At 43.4% G+C, this 18,285-nt stretch overlaps 1 protein-coding gene across 19 annotated transcripts in view; it reads right to left on the bottom strand.

Annotated features, from left to right (window-relative positions):
- The window catches only part of RBFOX1 (RNA binding fox-1 homolog 1), a 745,900-nt gene extending 732,081 nt beyond the window's left edge, over positions 1-13,819 (bottom strand). For 12 of the 19 annotated variants that reach the window (XM_048962259.1, XM_048962255.1, XM_048962267.1 and 9 more), the window contains exon 1: positions 11,818-11,859. In XM_048962259.1, coding sequence (XP_048818216.1) covers positions 11,818-11,844 — 27 coding nt within the window. In that variant the 5' untranslated portion in view covers positions 11,845-11,859. Of the gene's footprint in view, positions 1-11,817; positions 11,860-13,348; positions 13,539-13,690 lie in introns of those variants that run through there. The other 7 variants (XM_048962261.1, XM_048962269.1, XM_048962272.1 and 4 more) reach the window with 3 other exon arrangements.
- Positions 13,820-18,285: the final 4,466 nt, after the last annotated feature.

The following is an 18,285-nucleotide window of genomic DNA, read 5'->3' as shown; positions in this document are numbered from 1 at the left end:
ATGCTTCTGACTACATGAAGGAAATTATTCAAGTCCTACAGGAAAAGAAATGTTCAGTTGGAAACAAAGGTGCTACGCTATCAATAACACATCTCCATTTGGCAAAGCATTTAAACTGTGTTTTTAGACATGGTTTACACAGCCTTGTGTGCCAGCAGAAAATGCTAAAAAAACAAAAAAAAACTTTAAAGTAAAATATTGGAATTAAATAGACCTGCATAAAGGTGGTGGTGTTTCGTTTCCTCCCATTTTATGAAACTGAAAAATAGTTATTGTTTAAAATATAAGAAATAAAAGGCCTATGTAACAAGAGCATACTGACATCTGCTGGCACGCTGGAAGAGCATTTCACTAGGAGATGAGGATTTAATGTCCTCACCCTTATTCTTATTTAACAGTGCTGCATAATAAATTTATATTGTCCATATTTTAATATAGTAAATGAATAAAATATTCTATACTTCCAAATGCTGAAGCGTGCCTGACATCTGCAGTTCTGCAGTGCACATAAACGTGCTTCTCTTCCACATTTGATCTCTAAAGTACCACAGGAAATAATTTGTGCCCATGTTGTATAAAAATGCTCAGCGATAAGTCTGCATTCTAATAATTATTTCCCTAATTTCTTCCTCAACAAAAGACCAGTATTACCAATTCAGTATCCAAGCATATAACCACAGCCATCATTCAGGCAGGTCTCACAACAGTACATGCTGTTTCACAGTAGCAGCTAGCAAATTAAGAGAACAGATTCTATTTGTATCAGCACCGTAGCAGAAGATAGGAACATACATAACACACTCAGCATGGTTGGGTTGGAAGGGCCCTCCCAACCTCCAGCCCCAGCCCTGCCTTAGGCTTGCTGCCCCCAGCTCAGGCGGCACAGAGCCCCTCAGTGGCCTCAGCCACAGCTCCAGGCAGCAATGCCAGCCCCTCACCACCTCTCAGAGAAAAATGTACCCCTGACATCTCACCCAAATCTCCCACTTGCCCTATCACTGTCTGCCAGTGTAAAAAGTTCATTTCCCACCTGTTTACAGGCTCCCTGGGAAGGCTGCAAAGTGTCCCCAGAGTCCTCTCTTCTTCAGCCTGAATACTCCAAGCTCCCTCAGCCTTTCTTTGTAGCAGAGGTGCTCCTGCCCCCGACCATCCTTGTGGCCTCCTATGGACCTGCTCCAACAGCTCCCTGTCTTTCTTGTGCTGGATACTGTACTAATCATTTAGCAAATCACATCCCCAGAGTAGTACCTAAACATACTGGGTAAGAACCTTGGTGTCACCCACCACCATCCCTATGGGTATTCTCACAACCAGGATGCAGTCCCCAGGACTGAGCAGGCTTCAGAACTGCACGTCAAAGTCAGATCTTCTAGTTAACGCAGCTCCTAAAGCAGCTATAACTTGGCATCATTGTGAATATGGAATACTCTGTAAATCATCACATATTTCTGAGTTTATTATCTGAAATATTTGCCATCTATTCCTTTACTGCTCGCTGTTGGAATCACAGCTTAAAGTTTCCTCCCTCACGCGTGCTATAATGCAAAGTTATGGTTAATAATTTAAATGGAAAATAGAAGAAATTCAGAATTATGGTTCATATCGACTGAGCAACTCAGATGTGTCACAGATCCATACTGAGGCAAAGATTTAGTATTAGAAACAGTGATACACAGCACTGAACAATTGCTAAGCTGTGCTCAGTGGAAATGATATATACTGTCCTTAATATTTTGTGTTTCCAAATCAACCATCAGCTGCAAGGTCACTTCCTTTTATCAGCTAATTAGCTATGTACTTGTTGAATTTCAGAGATGTGAAAGAACGAATGAAAACACCAAATTCACATTTCTAAAACATTACTTGTGTGTATTTTCACTGTATGCAATCAGGTATTTTAATGCATGCCCAAACCAGTATCTGCATCTCCTAGGCTAGACATACTACCAGTGGCAGCAGTCTTTAAACATGAAAACATACACAAATCTCACCCTTGCAAATGTTTGATTAACCTTACAGCCCATTAGAAGACAAACATGTGATCCTGACGAGGAGAAGCAGAAGCAGTGCCAGCTTGCTCACATCTACACATGGCAGCCATGGAGCAATAGGTCCTGCAACTTTCTGCCTGCAGCAAGAAGTCAGTATGCAGCAACCTCTGAAGCAAAGCAAACACACAGCAATGCAAAACCAAAACTCAGCGACCCTATAGCTTGCCGGGGAACAGAGCTGACAGCCCCACTGACACACAGAGGGACCCAGAGATGTGGCTATTAATGCACTACACAGCATCAGCATGGGAGCAATCATTCATAATCTTCAGAACCAAACTACTCACACTCTCAGCAGCAGCCACTGTCCAATTCACATGTCCAGCTATCACAAAAAGCAACAGGTCAGCCCAGGACATCAGTCATTCCTTCCCCTCCAGCCTCATCTTCTGCAGGTGTGCAGATTCCACATCCTGAGATGAGGCACTTCTTGCTGTGGCAGCACCTTGTGCAGAAGGACCACCCAGCCTGAAGTGTCAAGCTTTAATAGCACTGCATTATAACATTCATTTGGAATTCCCTTTCAATTTCCTCATTTGAGACAGTTTTATTAAATTATTTAAACTTCTAATATATTAAACATCAGCAGAACAGATTATTAAAAAGAAAAAAATAGAAGAAACAAAGAAAAGAAACAAAGGGGAACATGGTAACTCCTACTCTTTAAAATGACATCTAAACCAATATCTGATGGTTCCAGCTCCACTACAAATTGTTCTGATGAGTACTGGAAGACTTAAGGAGGGAGGTGACAAGAGGACTCCACACAATGCAACATTAAGTGGCACCAACAATGTCCCTCTTACCTGTTACAATCAATATTATTTCCATTTGTTTAAATAAGAAAAGGTCTGGAGTTCTTCAGCTGCCTCGAGCGTTACCTATGGACACTTTGGAGACCTTCAAAGATTGAAATTGAGACCAAATTATAGCACTGTAAAGGACAAAATAAAGAGGAACTGCAGGGGGAGGTGTTGCTTCTACACAATGCAGCAAGCCTTCCTTAGGGCCATGGGAAAGTCCGTGTTAGAAGGCAGCAATACCATAATCCTAACAACTATTAGTAGGACAAGCGCAGCGCTTGATTTAAACACGTGAAGAGGAATAACAAAGCCAACTTACTGGTGAAAATTTAACTCAGTTCCAATAAGAATGCATTACTCATTTATAGGCAAAGCATAATCCTCTGATAGCAAAGTGCAGACTATAAGTGCTGAATAGTTTGATTTCCATGAACAGAAGTCAGATATAAGTAGAAATGAAGCAGGCATCACTCATTTCACCTTGTTCTCAAGCTCTACTTGACTTGCATGTATTATTTTCTTGTGGTCAGTACTATCATGTACCACGAAAACTCACAAAACTATTCTGAGGACTACACCAATCAAAATTTCCATCTAATTTGTATTTTAATCAAGTTCTGAGCAACAATACAAACTGACCAGGCCAATGGAGGAGCACATCAGGCATCCTGTGTCAGGCAGACTCTGACAAGATAACCAGCATTTAATCTCTGTGGTGACCACTGTAAAACAAATTCACTACTCCAGTCCAGTTAATGATTCTGGTTGGAATGAAGTAGTGTTAGAATGGATCCTGGACATTCTGTGGAAGAGACACAAAAGATTTGGTACAATATGCAAACAACCTGTTGGTGCTTTGTGCTCGTGTTGGTGTGTGCACGCAACCACAGCACCATATGATATTTTCACTCAGAGGGGGTGAGGCACTGGAACAGGTTGCCCAAGGAGGCTGTGGATGCCCCATCCCTGGAGGCATTCAGGGCCAGGCTGGATGTGGCTCTGGGCAGCCTGGGCTGCTGGCTGGTGACCCTGCACATAGCAGGGGGTTGAAACTGGATGATCATTGTGGTCCTTTTCAACCCAGGCCATTCTATGATTCTATGATATGATTCTATGATGTTACCATCATGTGCAAATTATGCTTGTGGGCACTGCACTGATGTCCTTTCTGGAGGGATTTAGCCTTGCATGTCAAACTGTGGGTTCTGTTATCCTTCACCTTTTACTTTCTGCTATAAAAGTACTGCTAAAGCCTAAAACATAAAAAATAAGAATGGTTCTCAAAGTCAGTCCATCAGGTACTGCACACAACAATGATTTGCGGGTACAGCCCTTCCCCTGCAATTTCTGTCATGGGCAAACTGAGAAAAACAAACCATGAAAAAGAGAGCTACATAAGTCCAAAGCATTCTGAATTCTCGTGTTCCCAGAACAATAGCTCTTTCACACCTCAGTGTTATTACAATACCTCATGCAAACCTTCCCTTCCTACCCCTTCACTAAATAGCAGTTTTAGCATAACGAGACAGCCGCAAGACTAGCAGAAATAAGACTCCTAATTGCTACTTTTACCTTGGTAGTTCCAGAACCAGCAGATAAGAACAAATAACAAAATCAGAACTGGCAAAGTGCCACACTTAGAAAATATGCACATTGAAAAGGCTTGCATGATACGTCTACAGAAATCCTTCTCTTTTTTTCTTTTATAAGTGGAAATAATTCAACTAGATTCAAAGAGAGAGCATAACATATGGCTAGTGCAACATTACTGCACTTTTCAGAAGAACAAAGAAAAATCTTTAAACTGACCAGTAAAGCCTTTCATTTCTCTTGATTGTAGCAAGCAAAACTGACAGAGCTCTTCATGTAAAAATGTGATGCTAAGAAATGCAAAAGCAAAAGGATCTGATTCTTAAATGGGAACAGTAAGATGGGTGCCCAGAACAGAAAAGATAGTGAGCTGAGGATGGCATGTTGTAACAAGACATTCTTATGGCTCAGCTCTGCCTAATTATGACTATTTCTTTTGATTTTACACTTTTACTCTCTTGCTCTGTAGCATGTACCATTGGTAAATTACACTATGTTTATAGAATTCATAAGGAAATTTTATTTTCCTAAATTTGATTGCTTTAAAAGATTTTAAAAGAAGAACAATTGTTAAGCACAAACACAAATTACTGCTTTTCACAAGAGACAGCACTCAGAAAAATCGCAGCTCTGCAGGAGTCTGCACCACAGCACAGAGTTTGTGATGCCACACACTTGGATACACTGTATTGGTTGGTACCAAAAGGGATTTCCACCTCCCAGCAAACATACGGAGCTTCAGGAGACATCCCTGGCTACAATGAAATGGCAGGTTGAGTTACTTCAAGGGCAAGAATACAACCATGAGGACTGAAACAACGCACACAGGAAAAGTCATGCTAAGAGAACTGTGAGGAAAATGAATGTGTGTTATCACAAAAGTGGATTACATACTTTTGCTGCAGTAAAATAACAACTGGTGAAAATAAAACTATCCCCAAAGTGATAGAGGCCAAACAACTTGTATGATTCTGTGCATCTGAACCACTGTGTCCCAACAGCATAATTAAGTAATTAATCAGCTGCTTATTGGATATGTCAGTTCCCAAGGAGAGGAGGAAAGATCGCACCGGCCCCAAAGCTGACTGATTTAGAGGCATTTTGCAGTGGGAGGAGTAAAATGGGCCTTCAGTACCAAAGGACATATGATTTTTGAATAAGGCTGATAAAAAGCAAACGAATCTCTTGGTCTGGCAGAACCAAGTGCTCTTTGCATTAGGCCACCCCATAAGTGCTGACCTGCTCCACCCAACCACAGGGCTTTCATGTTGGTGTTTCCCATAATGCACAAAATCACCAGTTACAATCTGTAAGTGATGCAGAAGAGCTTTGGGACTGAATCAAAATGAAAGAAATGAAAGAACCACCGTAAAAGATAAACAATGAAATGAAAACATAAAAGCCCATGGGTACATGTCAGAAATTGGAATGCAGTAACAATGAAAGAATCTGTATGTAAGTTGGGGACATGAAGAATGAAGCAAGTGTGCACAACAGGCAATGTGGACAATTTTGGGTATTTTGGTGAGAGCTCATTACTTGCAACAACCTGGGGAAACCCAATCGTCTCCTGTGGAGGCAGCTGCAGACAACCACATTATCACGATGGCAACACAGAAGAGGTCATCATGAAGTGAAGAAGCCATTTGCAGTGTGTCCTAAACTAAGAAGTGGGAAAAGACTGTCTAATGCCATCGAAAGATCGGGAGGCTATCTAGATCCATTAATCTTCCTGCTGGGTAACACTGTGTCGCTCAATTCAAATTGCACTCTGGGACTTTCTTAGCATTTATATTGTTGCAGTCTTAAAATGGATATCACCATGTGGCTGATGACATTTTAGGTAGTTCATCTTCGAAGCTGGAGGAAAGGACATTTAGGTAACTACTCACACACAGAGTGGACTGTTTGCAGTGCAGGGAGAATTTTTTTTATCCCAGTGCTTCACGGTGGAGTTTCATCGTAACAGCAGATTTCATCATCCTATTTCCTGTGCCACTTATCAAAGACAGCAACCCAGTAGCATGGTTTTGAAACTGAGGCTTCACCCAACAAAGAAGCAAGTTCTGTGTGCCCAAGGAATGCAGAGAATGCTGCATCCCAAGGCAAAATGCTCACACAACTGCATAAATCTGAAGATGAAAGATTATTCTGAAATGGGTGGTTTATACTGTATTCCATATTTCCCTACAGAGATGGTTGACAGGATCTTCATTTGCTCAATGAAATAACTGCACTGCAATTGCATAATCCCTATTTTAGTAAGAAAAATTGCAAGTTTTATATGAAGTGTTTATTTTGCTACCCACTGCGATTATTATGCCATATTTTCAATTATTGGCCAAAAAAGAAATCTATGAATTTTAGGCTCTACTATATCAAAAACCAATACTTAGGATGAAAGAGGATTTTTTTTTTTTTTTTTTTTTTTGCCAGGGCAGACAAAGATATCAATATTGGCTCTCTCACAGAACACCAAGCCTTTTCACTGGCACAGTGCCATTCAATTTTGACTATTTCTGTCTTCCCAAACCTAAAATGTTGATCCCTTACAACATATGGTGGGGGGGAGGGGGACCACAAAAATACAGACATTTAAGACCTATTTAATAAAACAACAAATGTAAGGGATAAAAGCAGAAGCTACAGAACTGGTGGTGCAGCAGAACAGTAATAATAGTATTGCGAAAGAAGCCTGTCTTTGTACAATGGACAGGAATATGGAAGATAAGACCAAAGCAAGACCAATTTCACTTTGAGATCTAGGGCTGGTTAAGGTTCTGAAAGGCTTGACATGAATTTTGCTAACAAAAATAAGAAAATTCACAATATATTTCACTCAGAGGGTGGTGAGGCACTGGAACAGGTTGCCCAAGGAGGCTGTGGATGCCGCATCCCTGGAGGCATTCAAGGCCAGGCTGGATGTGGCTCTGGGCAGCCTGGTCTGCTGGCTGGTGACCCTGCACATAGCAGGGGGTTGGAACTGGATGATCATTGTGGTCCTTTTCAACCCAGGCCATTCTTTATGATTAAATGATATTGTCGGTTTTTGTAAAATTTTGTAAAGAAGCCACAAAACACCCAAAGACAGACTAGAGAGCAGCAAAGGTTCAGAGCAGCCACCTGCAACCACATTAGGCTTCATTAAGCTTTCTCACCAGGGCAAAACACATAAATTCTCTGCTGTTTTATCTCAGTTGATAATGGCTTTGATCTCAATGAAACAAATCTTTTGTCCTTTTGTTTTTAGAGCAACCGCCCAGTAAGACTGGATTTTGTTACACTTGTATCTTTCCCTGTAACTGCTCTATCTAGAGTTCAAAAGCAAGAACACTGCCTCAAGGAAGCCTCTCGTATTTTCACATACACATGCCTCCAAAGTAATCCCCATTTAGAGATGGAAGTTTCTACCGCAAGTTTCCATGAGAAATTCAAGAAACAAACAGTCGGTATTTTCAGACTGGCTTCTTATTATTCTGATCATACAGTATTCACTCATGTCTAATAAGGCACCTGAACGCAGAGAGAATAAAATTCACAGAAATGCTTTAGAACTTGCCGATGAGTAGAAGAGCAAGACTCTATGAAGAGTACATAAAAATGTATTCACACTTTTATCTGATGCTAAAAAAATCCAGCAGAAAAGTTATTAATAAATGCCAAGAAGCAAAGGAAAAGTTATCAGTCACAACTAGCATCCTGATAGACTCAGGATCAACATACTACAAAACAGCAGGAGGAGGGCATTCATTAACTCCAGCTCTCGCTACTACTTGCTCAATGAGGAGAACCTTTAAAAAAAGCAATTGCTTAAAATATATTATTGATACATATTTCTTTTAATCGTAACAACTGCTTTTTGTACCCTATGTTTTCTTGGAGAGGGGCTGTACTCAGGTGTTTTGCCAACCAAGAAGGTTTGCATCTTTCAGAGCACTTGTAAAGTTGGCCACAATCAGCTGCGCCTGGTCCTACAGCCATCTCACAACACGTGCCGATTTCATTTTGCACGTTCGCCCTTTAATGCGATCAAAGACCTTCAGCTCTACCTGCCATAACAATATTCCCTCATGCCTTCCATCTGAAGTAGAATGGCAATTACTTTAATAGGTATGAGTTTGCTCAGCGGTTTTCATAAAATCTTGAGTGACTGCCGTCAGTCTCACACAGACACACCTCCCAGCCTGAGGTGCAGTGCTTCCCACTCTCAGGCAGTGCATTGCAGAGATGGGCAGCAGGGCACCTGGCCATCTAACTTTACCTTGTTCACCTTATTTACTTTGTTCCTTTCCAAGAATTAGCTGCAATACCTTCTCTTGCTATTTGGATACATGGGATTTTAGAACTGCATCCAAAGTCACAACAGATTTCAGAAACAAACAAGAAATATGTGTAAAAATCTCCACTTATAAATATTCTTGTTTCTGGACAAGTTATCTGCGAATTACAAAATCTGGAACAGAAGAGAGGAATTTCAGATCTGGTATCAGAAAAGGTTCTTCCCCAGAGGCTGGTCAGGCATGGAACCCAGGGCGTCAGTCACGGCCCCAAGATGTTGGAATGCATGAAGTTAGATAAATTCTTAGGTTGCCCTGTGTAGAGCCACAGGTTGGGCTCAATGGTCCATGTGGGTCCCTTCCAACTCAGGAATTTCTGAAGAAATTAAACCTACATGAAGAAATTAAACCTACATGATAAAAACTAAACTTTTAAGGTTTGACAAGCACACTTGTGGCATTCGATGCTGCTTGATATCTAATTGTAATCCATACTGTGCATCAAACACTACTGCTTTGTTGCGCTCTTCAAAATGTTACATGTGCTTCAGTGCTGCTGCTATTTACCACTGTGAAATCCCAGCATCCCCAAAGTGGTTTCCCGCGTCAAGTGAGATTTCCTTTCAGTTTACATTCATTTTCCAGCACACCAACTTAAAGGACACAAGTACAGAGATCTCATTTACAGTAAGTCGTAGTCTTTGCTACATTAAAATTTAGCCAAGCAACTTCATAAGCAATTTCCCATTTCGTCACATGCATACATTCAGAACAGGTCATAAAAGCATCATCTCTCTACTAATAACATATTCAAGAATACAGAATGTGAAGTTTCAGAGATGGCATTAGGCTTTCAAGGAGAATTTGTATAGCAAAATAATTATGGGCACAACACATATCTAGTACTTAGTTAAATAATTAAAAACAAGAAGCAACAACAACAAAAAATAAGACTTCTCATTAATTACTTACAAAAAGATCCTCAGAGATAGGAGCTTTCTGTTCTCAAGGATCACTGCAGTTCTCACCTGCACAAATTCTGTGCAATCAAGTCCACAGATCTGCCACTGACATCATTGATTTTTCACTCAAACCCATAGATAGTCAGGCTACCTAATACTGTGTTTGCTATTATAAGACCTGTCTATTCACTGCTCTCCATACTCTTCACTTTTACTCACATGCTGTATTTACAAACACACGAAACAACAGCATCTCCAGATTCCTACATGGAATAGAACAAGTAAACATCCCAGAAAAAAAAAGGAAATCAGAGTTCAGTGTAGAGAATAGTTCAAAGGAAAATACTGCTATATTCTCTCAAGCTCTAGTATTGTATATCAGTCTCAGTTAAGGTAGGTCCATCTTATTCAGTCTATTACAGCTTTTGGAAAACCGTATGTTTAACACACCCATGCCTTCCATAACTAAATGATGCATCTTCTCGTGGTCAGTGCTTGGAGCTCTGTCTTTAGAGCATATATTGCAACAATTAGATATAAAATCAGATACTGCCATTTCAAAGCTACAGCTATTAGTAATGTGAATCATTTAACTTAGCCCTTGGTCTCTTCCATCCTGTATTTCCAAACAGCTCAACTTCCCCCATTACAAAAGAATACCAAACAGCTCTTTTGTTCTTAAATGACATATTTGTCAGCACAAAGTGAGACTGAGGACAGAATCTCCATTAAATCCCTCTAACAGAATTAAATCCCTCTAAAAATTATCTAGGTACATGATTCCTGAAGATGCTTATGGTAATTTTTTCTTATTAATTGTTCTATTCTGGCCACAAATAGTATTTTTACCTCTACCACAACATTAAGCCCCACAAAACTGCAGTGAGCCTTTGGGGCCACATCACATGCCATGGTTCAAGTCACTCACAGACAAGAAAAGGAATGCCAACTTACCTTTTGAGCTGGGAAAGCATTAACCAGCCACACTTAACCCAAATATTAAAGCAGAGATTGGCTAAATACAGAAAACACATTCCAAGCATATATCACCACTACATTGCCTGTGCTCTAACTGCAATGTCACGTTACAGTGAGTGTTTGTGACACAGCTTGTGGATGCTCCAGTACAGCCCCTCCACCACCATGCACCCCAGCTCAGTGACTGCAGGAATTCCCATCTCGCTGCACACACAGATCTGCTCTCAGGTTGGTCACTTGCTGGCAGCAACTGCAAGACCACTGCATTTTCCCCATTTTATTAGCAGAGTTAGTAAATATTGTTGTACACAAACGTAAACACTTCATTGCTGCAGTGCCTCTCAAATGTACCCGCAATAATGAATTAAGTGCTTTTTTATTTTAAACAAGTCTCTCCAAAGGTCTTAAAGTGCACATCCACTCAGTTTATTTCTCATTAGAGCCAATTTTGTGATCTCACCAAAACCCAATGATACTAAATCCAAAAACAGATAGATATGGTTCTACCGTTTCTTCCACTACACTATTCTTCAAATTATAGCAATAATAATCAACATTTACAAAGAAATTATTGGTTACATAAATGTCCACACGACATTTACTGCATCGTCACCAACCTCCTGGGAACACAAAAGAGTGGGGAGATGAAAGCAAAATGTTTTGGAAGAGGGAATTCCCCAGCCTTCCTGAGCACCATCACAGCTCATCCCAGGACTGTTGCTGTGCTGGTACAGAGGCAGCAGTGCCAGGTGTGGGGCATATCACAACGGCAGGGAGTGTGTGGTACTGTCAGAGAAGCACGAGGTCCCACAGAGAGCAGAAAGGAGAGGAATTAACTGGGCATAGCAGGGGAGAGACTGTTTGGAGGGAATGAGGAAAAAATGAAGGAAGAGCATGTACTGAGAAGAAAAAAAACCGAGATGAAGTAAACAAGCAAATAGCAAAAGCAGGAGTAGCAAAAGCAGAGAGAGGGGAATTAGAAAAGCTACACAAACATCCATCAGAGATGACATAGGTACAAAGCGATCCTGCCCGGGGCGCAGGGCTGGCTGTGCGAGGGCTGAGCCCCCTTCAGTTTTGCTATTCCATGTTTAACTTCAAAGGGGCTTTGTGGAGGGCTGCAGCCCGGGAAGCAAGAAGAAACTTCAAAACCCACCTCCTGGCAGCTGTGGCCTAAGGCCATCACGTTCTCCTTGGCAGCAGGAAGCAGTGCATGCCAGGCAGCGTGCAGGCAGTGTGTAGGTGTCACCGCAACAGTGCTCTGTGCTGGGGATCAGACCTGTAAGCCCTACATTTGTGCTCACTCTTCAGGCAGGGAAAGCATCACATTATGCATCCAGGAATTAACAATTCTGCGCTCTTCCTCAACGCTTGGCTCCTGCCAGTATTCTGTCACTTCAGGATGTCTTTTTATGAAGCCAGAAGAGCATTCTCGTCACCTCAAGGACACAAGTACCGCAATTACAAGAACTATAAAAATCATCAGCATTCTGCAAATTTCATTCATTACATTTGTCAGCTAAGTACCGACAGCTAAGTACCAATAGAAAAAAGGAAATACAGCCCTGACAACTATAAACAGAAACTCCATTTCAGGAAATGCCAAATCCTTTGTCTAAGGTATCAACCATTCAAAAGAATGAATTGCAAACGCAACCTGAGAAGCCAAGCCTCCAAAGTCACCATGATGCAATAATCTTGGTGATTTTGGACCTATAATCAGAAAGACCACAGAGCTTCCCAAAACCTTAGGAACTCAAAGCTGTTCAAGTTAAAGAGCATCAAAGTATAGCTGCCATAGTCTGAGCTATACTAAGCCACTGCTACAGCCCTGGTAACTGGAACACGTGGTGCCAAATGCTGTCCTAAAACCCAAGTGATGTGTTGAGATATGCATTGGAAATCCACTTTTCCTCCACCTCACCACCATTCCCAATATATATTTTGCCAAGTGACTGCTGTGACTATTTGGTCTATAAAGAAAGAGTCATTTGACTGTGAGGCAAATACAAATTTCATTTTAGATCGCAATACATCCACAACCATCAATCTCCACCACAGAAAACAAAAATCTTGCTTCTACTGCTATATACCACGGCTTCCACACTAGATAATAAACGTACCCTACAATGTCTGTGCTCTCTTCATTATCATGTGTAGAGTGAGAAGTGAGACAAGGGACTTTACATCTCGGGACACCATCCACTGTATCCACTGTAAAATTCCATTCGCTATTGAACAAACTGGATTTATGTACAGAAGTACATAAGAATCGAACACCCTATGCCCCATCTGCGAGGCAGGGAGCAGAACAATAGAAGTTGCAGATTAGGACAAGATCTTTCACACCTCAGCGCTGTGAATCACTTCAAACATTAGCCCGCATTTGTTTCACCATCTGTGTGAACCATGTCACGTTGGCGGCGCGATCTTCACCAACAGCCATATTACAAATTTTGGAAACGCAGGAGATGTGCCGCTGTCACACAGCCAAACCGGACCTCTGGTGGAGGGCGGCAGCTCCAGGTAGAACCACCAGGACACGCAAACCGCGCTCAGCGCTCTGCCTCACCTGAGGAGAGCGCGCAGTGAGGGAACGCGCATCCCTGTTCACTGATAGAAACGTGCAGGAGAAAATGAAATGATGAACAGCCTACCGTGGAAGTAAATAAATAGCAACGACTTACAGGCAAGTAGTTCTCCAGCAGCTAAACATCTCCACTCTCTCAGCCAGTAACTCGGCTGACTCCCGCTTGGCCATTTTCCTCGTCCTTTCTTACGGTTTCCCAAGTCTCCGCCGTGCCGCTCTGCCCGTCACCCCACCCGCGGCGCTCGGCAGAGCCGAACCGGAGCCCCGCGCCCGCAGCTCAGCGCCCTGAGGGTTCCCTGCCGCCCCCGGCCCCGCAACCCCCGGCGGCCCCGGGAACTTCCCGGCCGCAGCAGGAGCACCGCCTCCATCCCTCCATCCCTCCATCCGCCGCTCCGGGACGCCCCGCCGCCGCCCCCCTCCCGGCCCCGGCGAAACTCACCATAAAGAGGCGGGCGGCGGCCGAAGGACGCGGCGCCTCTCCCGTCCGAAGGCAGCGGGCGCGCCGGGCAAGTCGCAGCGGGACGCGGCTCCCCGCCGCCGCCGCAGCCCTTCCCCGCCCTCACGGCCGCACGCCGCGCCCCCGCAGCCGCCGCCCGGCTCCCCTCGGGCTCGCCGCCCGCCCCCGAGCTCCGGGACCCCGGGGCCGTCCCCGCCGCGGCAGGCGGTGGAGGGGGCGAGCGGCCGCCTTTCTTCCCTTCCCGCTCCGCTCAGCCGCGACCAGCGGGAGCCCAGCACCGCTCGGACCGGGACCTTCGCGGAGCGAGCTGAGGCGATGCCGCTCTGTAGCGCCCAAAGTGCTCCGGGAGCGGGCAGAGGTGACCTTCAAGCCCAGCGGGGTGGGCTGAGCCGGGGGCAGAGCGGCGTGGGTCGGTGCGCCGAGGGAGGCGGCGGCGGCGGCGGCACTCGGGGCCGCACGGGAGCGGCGGCGGAGGCGGGCGGCACGGCGGCGGCGGCGCGGAGCCCGGGCAGCGCCGGGCGGGGGAGCGGGGCTCCGCGGCACGCCCGAGCCCGGGATTGGCGGCCGCGCGGCGGCGCCCGGCTGCCCCGCGGGGCTCCGAAGCGCGGCCCGCAGCGCCCCGCCGAGCGTCGCCCCCCGCCCGGCATCGCCCCCCGCCCGGCGCCACCCCGCAGTGCCGGCAGCCGGAGCGCCGAGCGGTCCCAACTTTTGGTCCGCGGTTGCACGGCCACGGGGCTTGTCCCAGAAAGCTGTGGGTGTCGATGGGAGAGCGGGGCATGGGCTGTCAGTGCTGCGTGCGAGAAGCCGATGGTAACTGAATAAATAGATACCGAGCGGCACTTGGGAATCCGCTGGTTAAAACCGTGCCCTTAGCGTTACTCGAGCATCTCTGCTTGCTTCCTCCCCTTCCTCCTGCCCGTAGGAAACCAAGTCTTACTCGAATCCTCTGCTCAGCTAATGAGAAGAGCACCGCACAGCCCCGCACGCAGGGATTACTCTCGCACCACGCTGATCGCAGCTCCTTGTGAGAAAGTTCGAAAGAAAACAAACCACCGGGACCTGCCAGAGTACTGCCTTGTCCTTTTCAATACACTAATTCTGTAATGATCAAATATTTTTGCGCTGCTCGACCTCCAGTTGATAAATTAATGCCACTGGGATTAAATTCAACATGTAAACCGGTGTCAGTCATAGATGGATACTCTGAGGGCAAGACAGATAGCAAGCTGTTTTAAATACATGGATTTAAAATGGAAAACAGTAACAACAGAACAGGTGATGAGAGGAAGCAAGCTTTAAATCCCGTGCATATGGTGCTTTAAGAAAAGCTTTCCATGAATAATGCCCTTATGAATTCTTTCATGTGCACAGAAAATAAATGCAGCCACAATATTTCTGAGCTCAGCTGTCAATTGCACATACATCCCAGACAGAAGGGCCTCTAATGCAAACATCCATAACCCAACGCTTCTACCTGTGTCTTGGGTGTTCAGCCCGTTCCTTTTGCTGTCTCAAGGCTCAGGTTGTGCTCTATGTTTTGCCCCCTAAACACCAAACTCGGTGGAGCTGCTGAAGAAAAGTGCCACATCACGTTAATTTATGCAGCAGGGTTGCTTTCACTGACAGGCTCAGCATGTTTTATTGCTCATCATCGACAGCGTTACACTAATGGCTGGAAACCTTTAGCTCCACATTGTTTAGTCTGTCAGATTACCCAGATGTATAGAATTAGTCATGCACATTTTCAGGATCAAAATGTAATATCAAGTTATTATTACAGCTTCTCTCATAATGTATGCCCCACTCTGTGACCCAGGCAGGCTGGTCCCTATTTATTTCATTTGAAGACCTCTAAATAGATCTTTTAATCCACTGCTGTGGGTTTCCCGCGTTTCTTACTTCACCCTTCTAATTCAATCTAAAGTCAAAACAAAACTCATGCATCCAACTCACGGAAGATGGAGACCAAAATTGTAACCTGAAGCCCTTTAAACTACCACAAAATGGTTTTACCATTATTCTTGGCAGTAGAAGATATCTAAATCTGTATTTACTAATATGCGTGTGAGAAAGCAGAATTATACAAGTTGAGGAAATCTAAATTCAACACAAAACTCAGGAACAGGAATGGGATGGGAGGTTTAGACCAAAACCTCGATGTGTTCTCAAGATGTCACCTTGTCCCTTCATGCTGCAGACTGTAACTGTGCCATTCTTAGCTCATTCCTGAAGATCTTTGGTAACGAAGATTCAGCAATTCAGAAAGCAATGTACTTCCTATTGTTTAGAGAGTTTATCTTCTAATGTGAGCCTTTCTTATGTCTTTTAAGCTCTTTTCCATCTGTTCTGTCCCTTAGGTACAGAGAACAGTTGTTTCATTCCCATTTGCAAGATTCTTTAATGAAAAGAAAACAAGTTATCATGTCATCCTTTTTCCTCTTCCTTCCCTGAAAAGTATTCCTTTCTCCTTTATGCAATTCCTCAATTCTTTTTTAAAAAATTTCCTCACCATTTCTCCATTTCTGATCATCACCATTATTCTGTTCTTTTCTGAAGATTCTCTGCCATCTTCCTTTGAAACAGTGACCAAACCAGGAAACAATACATCCATCAGAGGCTCTGACAATGCTGATAAAGGGGATAGTTTAATTTTGATCTCTCCAAGCCTGTATTCCTAGTTCTAGTATTTACCTTGGTATTTAGCATACGCAATGGATTTAAACTATGAATCTCTGCACTCAGATATACTTAGGAAATGCAACAGCTTCTGCATTTTTGGAAGAAAAGAGTCAGCAGAAGATAAACTGTTCTTGTTTTCTTGGCTGCTGAATTCTGGAATAGAGGGAATGTCTGGGAGAAGACTCACGTTGCCAAAGGTTGTGGAGTGTGAGGTAGAGCAGGTTTGTCCTTGGGATCCATGGAGCTGGCCACAAGAAGCAGATCAAAGAGGTCAGTGAGGCTGTGTAAAACTTAGCCAATCTAATAAGCTGTTGGAAGTTTCTGGACCAAAAACATATAGTTGGAGATGAGATTATTTAAGGAAAGTATTCAAAGAGCAGAAATTTCCCAAACTGTACCAAAATATTTTGGCCTTCCTGACTCTTCTACTGTTCACCATTTTGATCTTCTGAATCTGCAGCAATGAAGGTTCCTCCAGCTTCCACTCAGGCCATCTGTTTTGCCTGCTTTCAGCCTGCTTTGGTGTCTTCAGCGTCTTCAAACTCATTTGTGGATGTGCAACTCAGACTTCTACTGGCCTTTCTGCCACATTTTTTTATTCAAAACAGACACGTGGCATCCTTACTTCCAACCACCCCAATCACTGAGCATCCTCCTTACGAATCCATCTTCAGTGGAAGGAAAAAAACAACTGTAAATGGTGTAAGAGACAATTTGGTACCTAAAAACATTTGGGAAGAGCACAGTCATCAGAGCGACTTGCTGTTCATCTGATCAGCACCAGGAGGCAAGAGGACAGTCTTTCTCCTCTGTATAACTCATGAAATCTAAGGGTTAAGCAGCTTATCTCTGACTGCCTGCTGAGTAAGGGCAGTGTTACTCACAACAGAACGTGTGTTAAGAATCACTCAGCTTTACCTAAACTGTATTTCAGACTGGGAACGCCACCCCATTTGTAATACAAGACCAAAATGGTCATCTACATACAATGAAGGATCATTAGACTCAGTGCCTGGTGCCACGTCTTCACAGCTAATTTGTTCTCCAATACTGCAATTACATGGGGTAAACAGATAAGTAGGATTATTGCAGTAGAAGATAAAGTGGTTTCATTGCTAATCAAAAAAAGACAACACGATTGATAACATAATAGGTCTACAGTACGTGGGTGATGAACTAGAGGTCAAAAAAGGTCATTTCTTGGATAAAAGAATTGTTTGTAACAATGAAGTGCCTCAGATGCTATCAGAAAGGAGATAAAATTCAAGAAAAAAAACTGTGAAATTATTTTTGATGCCCTCAAAAACATAAAGATTCTGTGTATTTGTAGAAGAATTATATAAATATACACACATTTAATGCTTTGTGAATTCATCATGTGCTTGTAGCAAAGGACATCTACAATACAACAACCACCACTGTGAATTTATTACTTTATTTTAAGGGCTGTTCATTTCACTACCGGTGGGTACGAGAACATACCAGCTGTTTGAAGTGAAATATATACTAATGCATTTGTGGTGGTTGCTGATGTATTATAAATTTTGGTGCCACAAACACTTCATGAATCACCTTCAACTCGAAAACAATTATGCATTACCGCCTTCTTTGGTAATAATCTGTTGATAGCTAACCCTTCAAACATCAGCAAGGGCAGCTGTGAATGATCCTTTACATTCATGACAGAACACTGAAATCCTGCCACAGGTCATAAAGGAATTGATGAATCAACTTGCACATAAAAAGACATGGAAAAAGAAGTTTACCATTCTGTACATGTACCATTCTGATGTGGCTGTTTTTGCTGTTGTTGATTAGTTTAACCTCAGGTTTCTTCAGCACTTTTTACTTCTTGACAATTTATAGCATCTTCAGCATTTGTTTTCTGGATAAGGTGT

This window comes from Lagopus muta, chromosome 15 (genome assembly GCF_023343835.1).
Source record: "Lagopus muta isolate bLagMut1 chromosome 15, bLagMut1 primary, whole genome shotgun sequence".
In the NCBI taxonomy this organism is placed as follows: Eukaryota; Metazoa; Chordata; class Aves; order Galliformes; family Phasianidae; genus Lagopus; species Lagopus muta.
The sequence above is the reverse complement of the archived record's forward strand: the minus strand, read 5'-3'. Positions and strand labels throughout refer to the sequence as shown.